General features: G+C 41.0%; 1 protein-coding gene across 12 annotated transcripts in view; it reads left to right on the top strand.

The window, feature by feature from the left end:
- The window catches only part of adarb1b (adenosine deaminase RNA specific B1b), a 118570-nt gene extending 105412 nt beyond the window's left edge, over positions 1 to 13158 (top strand). For 11 of the 12 annotated variants that reach the window (XM_044216078.1, XM_044216075.1, XM_044216077.1 and 8 more), the window contains 7 exons: positions 600 to 714; positions 1920 to 2088; positions 2316 to 2467; positions 3154 to 3322; positions 6803 to 6984; positions 8906 to 9084; positions 9731 to 13158. In XM_044216078.1, the coding sequence (XP_044072013.1) occupies positions 600 to 714; positions 1920 to 2088; positions 2316 to 2467; positions 3154 to 3322; positions 6803 to 6984; positions 8906 to 9084; positions 9731 to 9907 (1143 nt within the window). In that variant the 3' untranslated portion in view covers positions 9908 to 13158. The remainder of the gene's footprint in view (positions 1 to 599; positions 715 to 1919; positions 2089 to 2315; positions 2468 to 3153; positions 3323 to 6802; positions 6985 to 8905; positions 9085 to 9730) is intronic. The other variant, XM_044216085.1, reaches the window with a different exon arrangement.
- Positions 13159 to 14600: the final 1442 nt, after the last annotated feature.

The raw sequence follows: 14600 nt of genomic DNA, 5'->3' as shown, positions 1-14600 counted from the left end.
ACGAGTGGGTGACTCCAAAGTAGCAGGGAAGTAATATTGGACTAATCTCTTTAATTTGTGGTTATCCAGCCGTCGTCTCTCCTCTTGGTTGTCGTCATTTTCCATCACATTAGCAGTGGATAAAGAGCCAGCAAGAGGAGGTGGCTGTCCAAGAACAAAAGATGTGTGAAGTTCACTTGAGGTTCCCCCAGAGTTCTAAACCTTGTGCAATGTCGACGAACACTTTGTTCACATCTGTTGCTCAGGTTTACTGGTTTGGTTTTTGCTTTTTGTGATTCACAGTCAGAAGGGAGATGGAAAATTATAACTGTCATGCCAAACTCAAACAGCGTTGTTTGAAAGACAGTTAGGTATACCTCAGGGGGTCAACCCAGTTTCACTTGTTGCCGTTTCAACACTCTGACTTTTGTTTGGAGCTGAATGCGAACACTGTGACAGGTACATGGTGCTCTAGGGGAGGATAACATCAGACGCGCTTTGTAAGCTGACACATCTGACACAAGCCCGTGTTTGTGTGGCTGTGTGTATGTGTGTGTGTTTCTTCCTGTTGCGTGTCTGTGTGCATGTCTCTGTGTGTGTATGTGTATGTGTGATTCCAGGTTCTGGCTGATGCCGTCTCTCGCCTGGTGGTGGATAAGTTCAGTGAGCTGACAGACAACTTCACCTCCCCTCATGCACGACGGAAAGTCCTAGCGGGGGTCGTCATGACAACAGGTAGATTCGGGGGAAGAGGTGGTTGATGCTTTTATGCTTACAAAATACGGCACTGACAGTCAATTTTCAAGTACTATCCAAAGGAGGATTCAGGTTGCAATGCTCATAGAGAAAAGTTGACAATATTTACAGTTAAGTATCAATATGTTCAGTCTAATAATGTTTCCTCAGAAAATGAATGGCCTTTTTTTGCAGCATATGCAACAACATTTATGAGTTAAAGAACAGCCACAGTTTTGTGTTCAGTCCTATCACCAGTGGTGGAATGTAACTAAATACATTTATTCAAGTACTGTACTTAAGTACAAATTTTAGGTATTTGTATTTCACTTGAGCATTTCCATTCTTTGCCATGTTATACTTCACTCCACCCTATACTTGACACAATAAAATAAGATTTTACATGCAAATACATATGATGGGCTTATAAAATATGATGCATTGTTCTAGATTAGACAACCTAACAGTATGTAAAATAATAAAGATATCCTCCAGACTCCAGAATACTCTGCTTTGAAGGATCATTTGTGTAGGTTTTCTTTTTTTTTTTTAAGAAATGAAAAAGTTAAAAACAAATCTTAAAAAAACATGTACTATTTCTTTCATTTCATTGAAAAATGAATATGCACATATTTTTCTTTAACTGCTGGACACAAGATGTTTCCTACTTCACTGAAAAGTCTTTTCTCAGTGTCTGTAAGTTGCATACTGAACCACGATTGGCTTCTAAACCTTGTGATGTCACAAAATCATTTGAGATTTAAGGTGAACACAGAAAAATGTTCCCCCTTCAGCAGATGAATGTGAAAACAGCCCTGAAGTGTCAAACTCTGCACAGTGAAGGCCAAAGTGAAGTAACAGTAAGCAAAACACATTTTTGAGTGGAGGGGGACTTTAAAATTAGCTCCGTATCAACCAAACACACAGCAAAATACTACTCACACATTAACACATCATTATTAATAATCTAATAATAATAATATAATATAATATATAGTATAATTAAATATAATTGTTCTGACTTTGGATACATACATTGCATTTTGCCAATGATACTTCAGCGATACTTCAATGCTGAATTTTTATTTGTAATAGAAAACTCTGTCCTGTCATGAGTATTAAAACACAGTTTAGACCAGTAGCACATGTACAGTATGTACTTCAAGGGTTGACTAATATGTCTTTGTTCCCTCTACCCCCAACAGGGACAGATGTGAAGGAAGCACAGGTCATTTGTGTCTCCACGGGAACCAAATGCATCAACGGTGAGTACATGAGCGACCGTGGCCTGGCACTCAATGACTGCCACGCTGAGATAATCGCCCGACGCTCGCTCATCAGGTACCTCTACACTCAGCTGGAGTTCTTCCTCAGGTCAGTGGACGGTGTAAGATTTGTTTTCTTCAAGCACAGTTCAATGTTTTGTTGGGAGGTTGCTTGTATTGATAATCTAATTACATGTAGCTACACTGCTCTTTTCTGTATCTAATACCATTTATTTTAAGTCCAGTCAAATGAGCTGTAATGAAAAAAAATGTAGCTAAAGGTTTTGTGCTGTTTGTTAGCCCTGTATTCAATTTTCCATGTGTCTGTCGTCATAGCAACAACAAGGAGGACCACCAGAAGTCGATATTCGTGCAGTGTGACAAGGGAGGCTACAGGTTAAAGGACAACGTTCAGTTCCACCTCTACATCAGCACCTCGCCCTGTGGAGACGCCAGGATCTTCTCTCCCCACGAGGCCGGAGTGGAAGGTACAGAGCGATCGCAGAGCATCCGCTCGCTGCCTCACACCAGCCTCATCTCTCCTCCTCAGCTCAGCCAACATGTTTTTAATTTGGTCTCATCTTAGTTTACAATCCAGTTTTAACAACAGTGTTTTTTTTTATTTAATTAAATTTGTAGGTTTTCCTCTTATGCTTGGTTTCATTTAATTAGAATTTTACTCCGATGTCCAAATACGCATTACAGACACATTTAAACAAGGCTCTAGTAATTAGAGCTTTTTGTCATTCGCTGTCTGTCTCTATCAGTCTTTCCCCCACCCAGCCCACCCACACTGTCTGTCTGATTAACCTCCCTCTTACTCTTGTCAAAGTGTTTTCCGTTGCACATGGCAGACTGAATAGAAAACAGCCACATTCAATTAGTCACTGAATAGATGGCGCCTGCTGGTGGAACAGCAGAAAACATTGATAACATAATAAATAATAGGTCATGCTTTTGTGGAAGCCATTTTTCGCTTTCTCTTCTTGGAATCTTTATTTTTATATTGATAGGGATCAAAAATTTCGAGCACAGGTGTCCTTTACTATCGTATGTGAAGCTGTTTTATAAACCAATCACATTAGTCAGGCACATTTGTCTTGATGCAGGGAGCTAGTACGTGATTTCTTTTACAGTTTTTTTTTTCCCTCTCTTCCCTTGCTGCCTCACTCAGACCAAGGAGACCGACATCCCAACCGGAAAGCACGGGGCCAGTTAAGGACCAAAATTGAGTCGGGGGAGGGCACCATCCCTGTGAGGTCCAGCAACACCATCCAGACCTGGGATGGGGTGCTGCAGGGGGAGAGATTACTCACCATGTCCTGCAGTGACAAGATCGCAAGGTAATTTGGTTCAAACTTAGCCCTTAGAAAGTATTACTGCAGTGATTTATGTTATAGTTAATATTCAGTTATAACTAGAACCTGTTTTGTTTATTCACTTTCTTGCTGAGAGTTAGATGAGAAGATTGATGCCACTCTTGTGTCTGTAAGCTAAATATGAAGCTAGTGTACAGCTAGCAGCTGGTTAGCTTAGCTTAGTACAAAGACTGGCCAAATGTCAAACTATTTCTTTAAACAGAATGTACATTTTGCTTCATATACTACAAGTAAATATGTTTCATTCTCATGTTGTAACTTTATACTTAACCCATTCCTTAGCCATATAGTATACATATTTCATGATGCTCTTTTGCTGTGTTTTATTTACTCATACTGCAATGAATTGCATCTTGTCCTCGCTTTGTCATTTCAAGTCCATCATTTTCTTCAGGGAGTGTCAGGGACAGCTGAATTGATGGATCCCCTGTCTCTAGGGCATTTTTGCAGGCAGATCATAGCGTCTTTAGTCTCTGTCCATGTTCAAGGCAACACTGTGCCTCCCTTGGTGATGAACGGTAAAACTTCTCCATAACTCTTCTCACGAGCCCCTTTTCTTCTTCCCCTTCCTTCTCCGTCCAGGATTGTAATACCTTGCCTGAACGCACAGAGTGATTGAATGCTGAGTGTGTATTTGATGAGGGAGATGTCGACTGTGTAGCGGATGCTGTTTGCACTGTGTGAGAAGTGTTGTTGCCCTTTCAGCGTGTCAGTACCGGTACTAGTGATTCCGATTTTGTGTGGTTGTCCAAAGTGGAGCGATCCAAGTCAGTAGAGGGCAAAATAGGTTGCAGACCGTACATTTAGTCATGTGGGGTTTTTATCTGGATAACAAGGAAAAACATGAGATATTTTAAAGTTGACACCAGTTACAGTTCTGAGTGGATATAGAGCATCAGAAAATGTACCCTTCACAGTTAAGATAAGGGATTGGTACTATGAGTATATCTCTTCCACTGTGAGGAAAAGACTATGCAAGGCTTCTCCCTCTGCCTGACTCTGCCCTGTCATGACACAGCTAGGTGAGAAATCTGCTGCCCACCTGCTTCTGTACCCCATGTGAGTGATTGTTAGCTGTGGGGCTGCTATTTAATACAGCAACTGACTGGCACACTTTGACCATGCCCGTAATGTTCCCTCCTTACACATTGTTTTCTCTCCTCTCATTTTCTTTTGATTACATGCCCAGCCCCACGGCTTCAGCGAGAACAAGCAGTTCTCTGCCTTAGTGTCTGTTGTTACCAGCTATTTAATGGGCACATTAGCAAACAGGCAAAGTTCTTAATGGGTTATTTCTCTCTGTTTGCCCTGTTTCCTCCTGTCGTTATTTTTTTAACAGCTGATAACGTGGTGCTTTCTGACTTGTTCTGACCCTGTTCATGGGTCTGTGTGTGTGTGTGTGTGTGTGTGTGTGTGTGTGTGTGTGTGTGTGTGTGTGTGGATGCACAGAGCATGATATTGAATAAGATAACAACAAAGAAATACAGAGATGTTTGACAGGAATGGAATTGAATGCCTCTGAAAACATAACTCAAAATGCGTGTGCTTGCTTGTTTGTGGGTTCTTTTTCTATACTGTGTGTGTGTCCTTAAGTGTTTTCAGGTGTATAATATTATGAAGTTTGACTGTGCTGAATGTGTGCTTTACTGCTCGCAGCTATGAGATTTCCTTTTGCCCTCCCTCCATTTCACACACAATATCACACACACACACACACATATATACACAGAGAATATTGCATATGGAAACAACGGTCCCTCTGGGTAGCCTTGGGTCTTATGCTTGCATATTCCTCATTGTTCTGGGTCCATGTTGGTAATTTCACAACAGTCTGTCTGAAGTGAAAGGGAGAATGAGAAGAGCTCATCATCACACTGTCAGTGTCCAACAAAAAGACCAAACCCAACAATCCTACTAACTGCTAGTATTGTCTGTGTAGCCGAAATCTCTTATAGCTTATTCCTCTGTGCCACTGAGCTCTGTTGTTGTCCAAAAACTACGGAAAGCTCCTTCATCACCATGAATACACACGCTGTAGTTTTTTTTGAGCTAATCCCACATACACCGTCCTGTTTCTGTAAATACTTAGTAATATTCCAAATGTGCATTAATCCGCAGCTGAAAATAGTCCTTAGCAAATGCACTATTTACCCCTCTTTGAATAATGTTTGCTAAAAACACAGTGCCTAGCTGGTGCCTAGGAAATAATTTAGCCTTTTTTATGAAATCATGTATTTGTGACCTTTTTTTAAACATGTACAGTATGTCTTAGAATGTATGGGTTTGGTCCAGGGAAAAGGTATTGAGAGACTAAATCATGGTTGGTTTCGGTCTTTTCATGGAATTTGTTGGCAACAAAAAATATATAAAATAACACCAACCTTAGCCTTTAAATCTTTCATCTCTAACTTTTGCTCTCTCCCTTCTTCTACTTTCCTCTTGCTCCTATTTTCTCACCCCTCATGTCCTCCCTCACTGTCTCCCTCTCCACCCCTCTTTCGTGTCTGTTTCTGCCCCTCTCTCTCTTCATGTCTCTAACTCACCCTCTCTCTCGCTCTCGCTCTCTCTCTCTCTCTTTCTCTCAGTGAGGTGGGCAGACGATGCTTCACAGAGCATGTCAATGGGAAAATGACTGGGGAGAGATGGCTAATAACACAGCGTAGAAATACACAGAAGTTTGTAGAAAATGAAATTGGATACTCAGAGTGTACACAACAGTAGGATTGTGGGTGGCCGTGTGTGGTAGATTGCATTGGCTGGTTATGTACTAATATATTTTGCTTGTGCGGTTGCATGTGTGTGTCCACTTATACACATACCACATTATTATATTTCTTTGCATATTCAGTCTCTGAACTTGGCAATGCACAAAAGCAACTTTCTCTCCTTTTCATGTTTGTCATACAGAACACAGTCCTCACCAGGCACTTTTTAGGCTGATTACAATCATTACATGTCGTCTACTGAAAATCATCTGCATTTTTGTGAAGCATATTTTCATGGTTAAGACAATGCGGAGATGACAGTTTGTAATAACAACTTGGTAGAAAAGATGGTGTTTGCTGTTGCGCTAATCATAAAGAGCTCACACATATATTAAGTGTTCAACATTCCCAAGCTTTGTTTGCTGATTGTGGCAGCTAATGCAAATGGTTGCTATGGAATCAAGGTGTCCGTCATGCAAATCATTTGAATGTAATTGATGTTTTCTGATATTTATGAATGTGAATAAAGTCTTGTGAGGTGAAGCAAGGTGTTTGGTTTGGTCTGATGTGGCCGTTTGATCATCTTCTGAATAACTGACAGACCTCTAAATGGAAGTGTGTTTTCAGGTTAACATCATTTAAACAAATTTCTCCATAATCACGTGGTTAAAACAGGACATTTCCAACAAATAAGCCCCTATTCCAGGTTATCTAATGTGTGTGTGTTTTCCCTCTGCAGGTGGAATGTGGTGGGCATTCAGGGCTCTTTGATGAGCTACTTCACAGAACCAATCTACTTCTCCAGCATCATCCTTGGCAGCCTTTACCATGCCGACCACCTCTCCAGGGCCATGTACCAGCGCATCGCAGATATCGAGGACCTGCCCCAGCAGTTCACCCTCAACAGGCCTCTCCTCAGTGGTCAGTGCCTGCTTTGATGTGGAGTAGATGGGGAAATAAGAAGATATTCAGATATGATTTCTGCTGAAAGATGCTGAAATTTTAACTTCAACAAGAGTTCAAGCTGAAGTTCACATTTTCATGTTTTGAGGGAATCTCCTTGTGAATCTTTGCCAATCAAACTTCAGTTATCTAAATATTAAAAGCGGAAGACGGTAAACACTTTTATCCACCTCACTGGTCAGTCCACAGCAGGAAGACAGTTATTGCTTTTCTCCTTTGTTTAATCTGAGCTGACATTTACCTAGTTCCTGGGAAATTTGAATAGCTTTATCATTTTGTGTAAATTTTCAGCATTGACTTGACCTTTTATAAAGGCCATATAGACCAGGACTCCTGCACTTTTTTCGTCTTGCCTTTTTTTTCCTGACTTTCCTTTTTTAGATGTAGCATTCAGTCTTTGTCTTCTTTTTGTTCAGAGGACTTTGCAAAACGATAGCATGTAAAATTCCCCTGTAAGAAATGTTTGATTTGCCAAACTTTTTTACATAAACCACGTTTGGTTCTTAACTCTCATTTAGCTGAGGCTGCTTAGCCTACATACTTGTTCGTATTTTCAAACAGTGTTACAAAAGAAAAGGCTTTTAGGATGACGACTAACTGATGTGTTTAGCAAATGTATGACTATCTCAAGTAACATGGGCTGCGGTTGCTGGAGTGTAAACTTCCCCCAAAACAAGTAAAGAACAGGACAGAGCTGCTAACATTAGCCTGAACTCTGATAGCATCCAGGATCGGTTGCCACACAGTGGGGAAATACTACACAGTAGATGTTCCAGCCTTACAGGGTTTTTTTAACATAACCCCAAAAACTAATGTAGTTAGTGGCCTCCTTGGTAAGTACTGTAGGTAGTAAGCTAATTAGCTTGACATGGTAACGTTTGCACCTTACGTAAGCTGTTTATTCCATTCCTCACACTTGTTCTCTTGTGTTTTTGGTTTATGAAAGGCTAAAACTGAACTTTGGGGGAAGGGTTTAGCAAATCAACATTTTTAACAAATAAGAATAAACAAAACCCAATCCATGACTGCAAAAGTACAAACCAGACAACAACAAAAGCTACTTCAACACTCAAAATCAAACAGGCGAAGTGAAGATGTTGTCATGTGTTTTTTAGATCCTAGGGGATGACAAGGGGCATCATATCACAGGGCCCGCAGCGATATGCAGCTCCCCCTGCTCCTCCTCTCTGGTTGCTCTCTAAATGGCAGGTAAAGGAGATAAAAGTAGGGGTTATTAACCTTTTCCGCTTTAGAGAGTTTTTAGCGGTGAAGCACTGTGGCATTAGAACACTGAGGATTTCATCCCCTTTAAATCATCTTCTGCCACAAGTGCTGCCAAATGGAACCAAGGAGCTTAATACAGACACACACACACAAAGAACAAGACACCAGGATTTATGGCATTCATATATCTCCCAGTTACGCTTCAGACACAGTGGAGGCCGATGCCCTGTAGTGTGCTGGAAGAGAGCAGCCTCTGACCTCAGAGTCCCCCTGGGCTGGATGGTACTTTGTCTCCACTCAGTAGAACAACAAAAAGAAGAAGAAGCAAGGAATAAACTTGCTGTTGAAAGATATTAGAGCTGTGGGAGAAGCTGTCATTTGAAGGAATGGGCCGCCAGGTTTGGATATCTCATCCATTGTTTAATACATCCATGCAGTGGGAAGCAGGAGGTTCAGTTCCTGTGGGTCTCCCACAGAAGCTTTGGAGGAAGGAGAAAGAAAATTAGTATCTTATTACTGGCACAGTCCCTTTTCTGCTTGAAGCTTGAAGATATTTGTTTTACTTATTTTTTTATGTTTTGAGGGTTTTAACATAATGTTGGGAAAGGGTTCTAAGTTTATCTGCTCAGTGTTTGACCCTCATTTCTGATTCCAGGTATAAGTAACGCAGAGGCCAGGCAGCCAGGCAAGGCACCGAACTTCAGTGTGAACTGGACGGTGGGTGACCAGGCCCTGGAGGTGATCAATGCAACCACAGGCAAGGACGACATGGGTCGCGCTTCACGCCTCTGTAAGAATGCCCTCTACAGCCACTGGGTGCGCCTACACTCCAAGGTAGACGTACTGCACCCTTTTGTTTTGAAGCATTTCCGTCCGTAACATGAAGCAGTTTGATACGCAGCCCTATTCATCAGTAGTACGGGCTGCTTTTTGTTTCTGCTGGTCGCATTTGACTGGTTCATCATCCATTCCGGTTTTTGTTGAATCAGTCATATGTTTGGATAACAATTTGAGAATTTATTTGCTATGTTATGGTAGATGTCAATCTTCCTGCACTGAGATTCATCTTGTGACAGATTTGATTCATGTCACATTAAGCAGCCTGAAGCAAGCTTTAAAATCTTCCTTGAAAAACTGGATTAAGGGAAAAGAGCTGGGGTACTTGTGCGGCATCAATGAGAGATTGTAGAGGTCAAACAGGACGTTGAATTCCAGCAGTAGCATGATGAATGGTTCCCTGAGCACATACAGAGAGCTGATTGGTGAAATATGAATAACTGAAACATCAACAATTGACACTGTGAGTATAAGTTAACATCTGGGAAAACTAACCCTAAAATTAGAGCAAGCAGAATCTGTCTGTCAGCAGCAGAGCTGCTGTTATGAGCTTTATATTTATTTAGAAAAATCATCCAGAGCTTAAACTGCAGAACTTAATACAGCGTAACTTACTTTTCGTCTGTGTCTCTCTCCCTTTCAGCTGTCATCCATCTTGTGGATCAAGATGCTCAAGCCCAGCTCCTACCATGAAGCCAAGCAGGCAGCCACAGAGTACCACTCTGCCAAGCAGGCGCTCATCAAGGCCTTCCACAAGGCCGGCCTGGGGGCCTGGGTCAAAAAGCCCATTGAGCAAGACCAGTTCACCCTCAGCTCCTGAGGGAGTCAAGGGACCAAGGGATTCCTAAAGCCCCCACTCCTTCCCCCCTGACCCAGGCCTGAAAGCAACAGAGCCCCCCTATTAACAACGAGCCTACAGAGACACTTACCTCCGTCCCATGTGTCGGCACGCACGTGCACTTTGTACTTGTGGAAATAAACGTGCGTAGTTTCACAATCCATCCATAGCTCATCATTCTCATTCCTCAGAGGACCTCAGCCTCACCATGTCTTTTCCATCATATTGATTTTTGTCCTTTGTACTTTGATTTTAATGGATGGTGTTTCTTCATCTACTTGTTTTCTGTTTTAAAACTGGAATCCATGGTTTTTACACCACTGAGTTGTTTATGTTTCCCAGAGAAATCGTGTTTTTAATGCCGTAGATGTGGAAAATGAAATGATACAGTTTTGTCTATTTTCTTGATCAATGAGTGTAGCCGGTTTAGGGTGAAATGTAGCCTAGAAACACAGGCTCCTTGTTAACTAAAACCAATGTGTATGGACCTAAAAAAAAAAGATATACTTGCTAAAATGAATGACTATGACAAACTTTAATTTAAAGATGCATAAATCTTCAGGATGTAAATCTAGTACTGAAAAGAAAGAGAACTTATAGTTATATAACATTTTAATGTGTGTTATTTGGTCCGTTCCTTAGATGAGACTACATGTTCTTAGCCCCTTTATTAAAGATGAAAATGTTACAAAATACTGTGGTCCTGTTTGATTCACATATACAGGCCAGGTGTTGCAGCAGTTTAGTCCACTTTTGTTGATTTTTTATGTCTTGTTCATTCATTTGTGCATATGTTCTGTAAGTTATTTTATGTCACTTTCATTTCATACTTGAACCATGGGGGGGTCATGTTGAGAGCATCGCAGCCCCTCCCCCCCAAAAAATCCCCCCACACCCACCTCCGACTCCTCCCCTCGCCTGGGTCTGGGACAAGCTTTGGGAGGTGCTGCACGTTGTATTTTTCCTTGATCTAAGCCATGGCTTTGCATGGGAACTGAACTGGGGGGCCTACAGAGCAGAAAACACGTGGTGGAAAGCGTCCATCAGTGAATGATTTTGAATGAATGCCAGCATCTTCCTCCACAGGCAGCTTTGAATCTTTGTCTCTATTTTCTAGATTTCTTGTAATTGCTTGTTTGTTTTGGGGGGAGGGGGAGGGACAGTATTTTCTTTTCTTTTCTTTTTTCTTCTTAAGATTGGGCATTTGAGGATCGGGAATAATACTGCAGTGAAAATAGTGATAGCATAAACAGACCTCTCAGATCTTGTAACTATGTAACTTTGTGGCAGGGATCCATGATAGCTGTCAGTTGAACTATTAATAGAAGGCTCGGTGTATGTACTGTGGTGCCACATACAGTATATGAAGTTACATTCACTAGATGCCACATTATGCCAGTCTGTAGAGATAGTCTGAAATGCAAACATGTTGTAATCCCTCCACATAATTCTCTTTGGAAACACCTAGAGGAGCAGTGAAGTAACACGGAGTCCCTGTATGAACATACTCACAAGTTGTATGCTTTCTCTCTTCTATATCTGCAGAAAACACGTTAGTTGCGTAGTTCAAGAAGACCTTTGTGATCTGACTTGCCACCTTTACACCCTGAGTGCATAAATGTCCTTGTGTTTTAAATTTGTAAGTGAGGACATATTTCCAAGTAACTGAAGTGAATTCCTATTCCCAGCTGTAGGAAATGTGTGTGTGTGTGTGTGTGTGTGTGTGTGTGTGTGTGTGTGTGTGTGTGTGTGTGTGTGTGTGTGTGTGTGTGTGTGTGTGTGTGTGTGTGCATGCGTGTGTGCGTACGCAAATCTATGTGTGCTCAGACGTCTTTAAGCATACTCTGTGGAGTCTTCACCAAAGATGATGTTGCCCATGTGTGTCTCTGCCCCAGTATTTTCCTTACAAAGATTTTTCTTTTTTAAATATCGCACACATTTTTTTGGGAGGGGGGGGGAATCAACCCTTTACTGTTTGGCTTTTGTATATCCACTGAACAATGTACTTTTTGATTTGTACAAAAACTGTGTATTCCATTCAGTATGGGGGAAATTGAATTGTCAGGCTTCTTTAGTGCATCTGTAGCTGTCGGTGGCCACGTGTATCTTGTGACCTGCAATTATTATTGCTGCAGTATAGTAGTTCTGTGTATATAAGGAACAACAAAACAACAAAAATGACAAATTCTGTTCCCTGTACAATCAGTTCATCCCATCCTACAAACTGTTTTGACTATTTCCCTGTTGCTGGGATTGTGGAGATGTAAATGTTCCTAAGTAAGTATTAGTGGTTCTCTGTGACTCACTGGGCACCATAAAGCATGGCACTAACACTGCCGGGGTTAACAGGCTTCATCCCCATTGTAGCCAACAATGTTTAAAAAAAAAAAATATGCACTGTAAGGTGCCTCAGCTAAAAGTGGCATCCACCAGCTGGCACGTGTGATGTCATATATGTACCTTTTTTACTTATATTTGGTTGTTTTATGAGTCAGTATTAGAAACGCAGGAAAAGGGAATCTGCCTTAGTTGACTTGAAGGTAGAAACCTTGAAATTTGGTTCAAAAAATAATCACAGAAATCGGTGGGATCCAGTGCCCCCTGACAAATAGACCCAGACCAAAGCTGCAAGCAATACTCCTGATGTCTCCTTTAATGTCACCCGATCACAAACAGGATCTGAATGAAGTTTCCCTCCCCCTCTCCTCCCCCAGTCTTTGTTCTTCTCCTGTTCTATTCTCTCTCTACAAAATTGTCTGAGTTTTGTTTGTTTTTTTGTATATTCCCCCCCTAAAGACTGCCTGCTCCTAGAGTTTTGTTTTTCTTTTGACTGCACTAAAGATGTCAACTGATGATGTCATGATAAAAAACCGTCCCCATTTATGGATTGGATGGCAACTATCACAGCAAGAACTGAACTGCTTCTGCTTAACCCTTGTGGGCTTTGTCTTTCTATTTATTTTTTATTTTTTTGGTGACTCCAGAGTGGTCAGTGTTCGTCCACTCTGGGTTTCAGAGCCACAGCTCCCCGTTCTCCCTCTCTCCAGTTGTCCGATGTGTGAAAACCTCTACCAACAAAATCCACAACCTTGCATGTACTACCAACACTGAAGCTGCACCTAGCATGACGACAAACTTTTAAAGGACTCGCGTAGAAAAAAAAAAAAAACAACTAAAGATAGATATATAAACTGAACAAAAAAGAATAAAAGAGTTCTTAGTTTACTTTTGCACATGGTTGTGATTCTTTCATGTTCTGAGTGTGGCGGTCTCTGTGTGTCTGTTAAACAACCGTACAAGGAATGGATACAGGAGAGAAAAAAATTCAAACAATTGGCACACTGAATGGTTCATATAAGCTGCTTTAAATCAAACTGCTGGATGTCCACATATATTACCTGTGTTTCGTGTGTACTAAATTAAATGAATTGCATCATCATCTTGGTGCTTTTGGGCTGCGTTACCACAAGAACACAGAATAAATGCATTTCTCTCCAATCAGATTGATTTGCTGAACTAGTGTAAGCAGTGTAAGATGTCCTCAGTGGTGGGAAAAGTATGTAGATCCTTTACTAAAGTAGAAGTACTAATACAACAATGTAAAGCTACTCTGTTACAAGTAAAAGTCCTGCATTCAAAGTCCTACTTAAATAAAAGTACAGCAAAATGATCTTAAAGTATCGAAGTAAAAGTGATTGTTCTGCCTCTTTCAGTGAGATACATTTTTACCAAAGGGTCACAAGATAAATCTGAGGGGTGAGATGATTAATGGGGTAGGAAAGAGAATTTCATATTTGTTAGACTTTTCTCTAGTGTCTAGTATACCTCTTTGGGCCTTGAACAGTTATTTAAATGAAAGCAGAAGTTTAGAGTGGAAATGTCTCTCTGGTGTCACTGAAAACAACTCATGGACATCTGAAATGTGACAAGAGGCCCAACTAGACAACATTTTTGTAAGGGGTCTCAAACCTAAAGGGTTGGGAGTAGAAGTGGAGTATGAAGTAGCATAAAATGGAAATACGCTAAATTGTACTTAAGTACAGTACTTGACTTTCCACTAGTGGATGTCCTTATGCATTCCCCCAGAAGGTAGGTACATTTATTTGAAATGTATTTTGTCATTCTACAACACAGGGCTGCGCAGTGAAATGAAAGAAGGAATGAACAGAATGAACTTGATACGTGTCAAATGATGCAGTGATCAACAACCAGTGTGGGTTGTACGTAAAGGTAAGAAAGGTAATATGGCTTTAATACAACAGTAATCATGTACATTGGCAAAAGGCCCCCTCTGTACACACTGTACATACCTAAACATTTCAAGCATCCAGTAGCCATGCTTTATAGGAAAGTTCAGCGTGGTAAAGCATCTTTGACCTGTCACACCGTTGGACTGAAGATATTCATCCAGCAAAGTCTGTTACTGAAGATCGCTATTGGTGCAGGCAATTGGATAAAAAAAAACTATCTGCATACTTTTTTAAAAGCACCCCTGCATATTGTCATCCTCTTCAGAATCACTTCTCGCTTCTTTTGAGTGAAACATTCATCCATTTGTACATTGCGAGTGATCATCCTGAAATGTGTGTTTGTATGTTTGAAATATACATCGTGTATATGTTTCTAGTAGTTGTCAAATTCCCATTTCAGTAGAGGAGCTTGTTTTGCTTGCTGA

The sequence above is a fragment of the Siniperca chuatsi genome, linkage group LG12 (assembly GCF_020085105.1).
Source record: "Siniperca chuatsi isolate FFG_IHB_CAS linkage group LG12, ASM2008510v1, whole genome shotgun sequence".
Lineage (NCBI taxonomy): Eukaryota > Metazoa > Chordata > Actinopteri > Centrarchiformes > Sinipercidae > Siniperca > Siniperca chuatsi.
The sequence above is the reverse complement of the archived record's forward strand: the minus strand, read 5'-3'. Positions and strand labels throughout refer to the sequence as shown.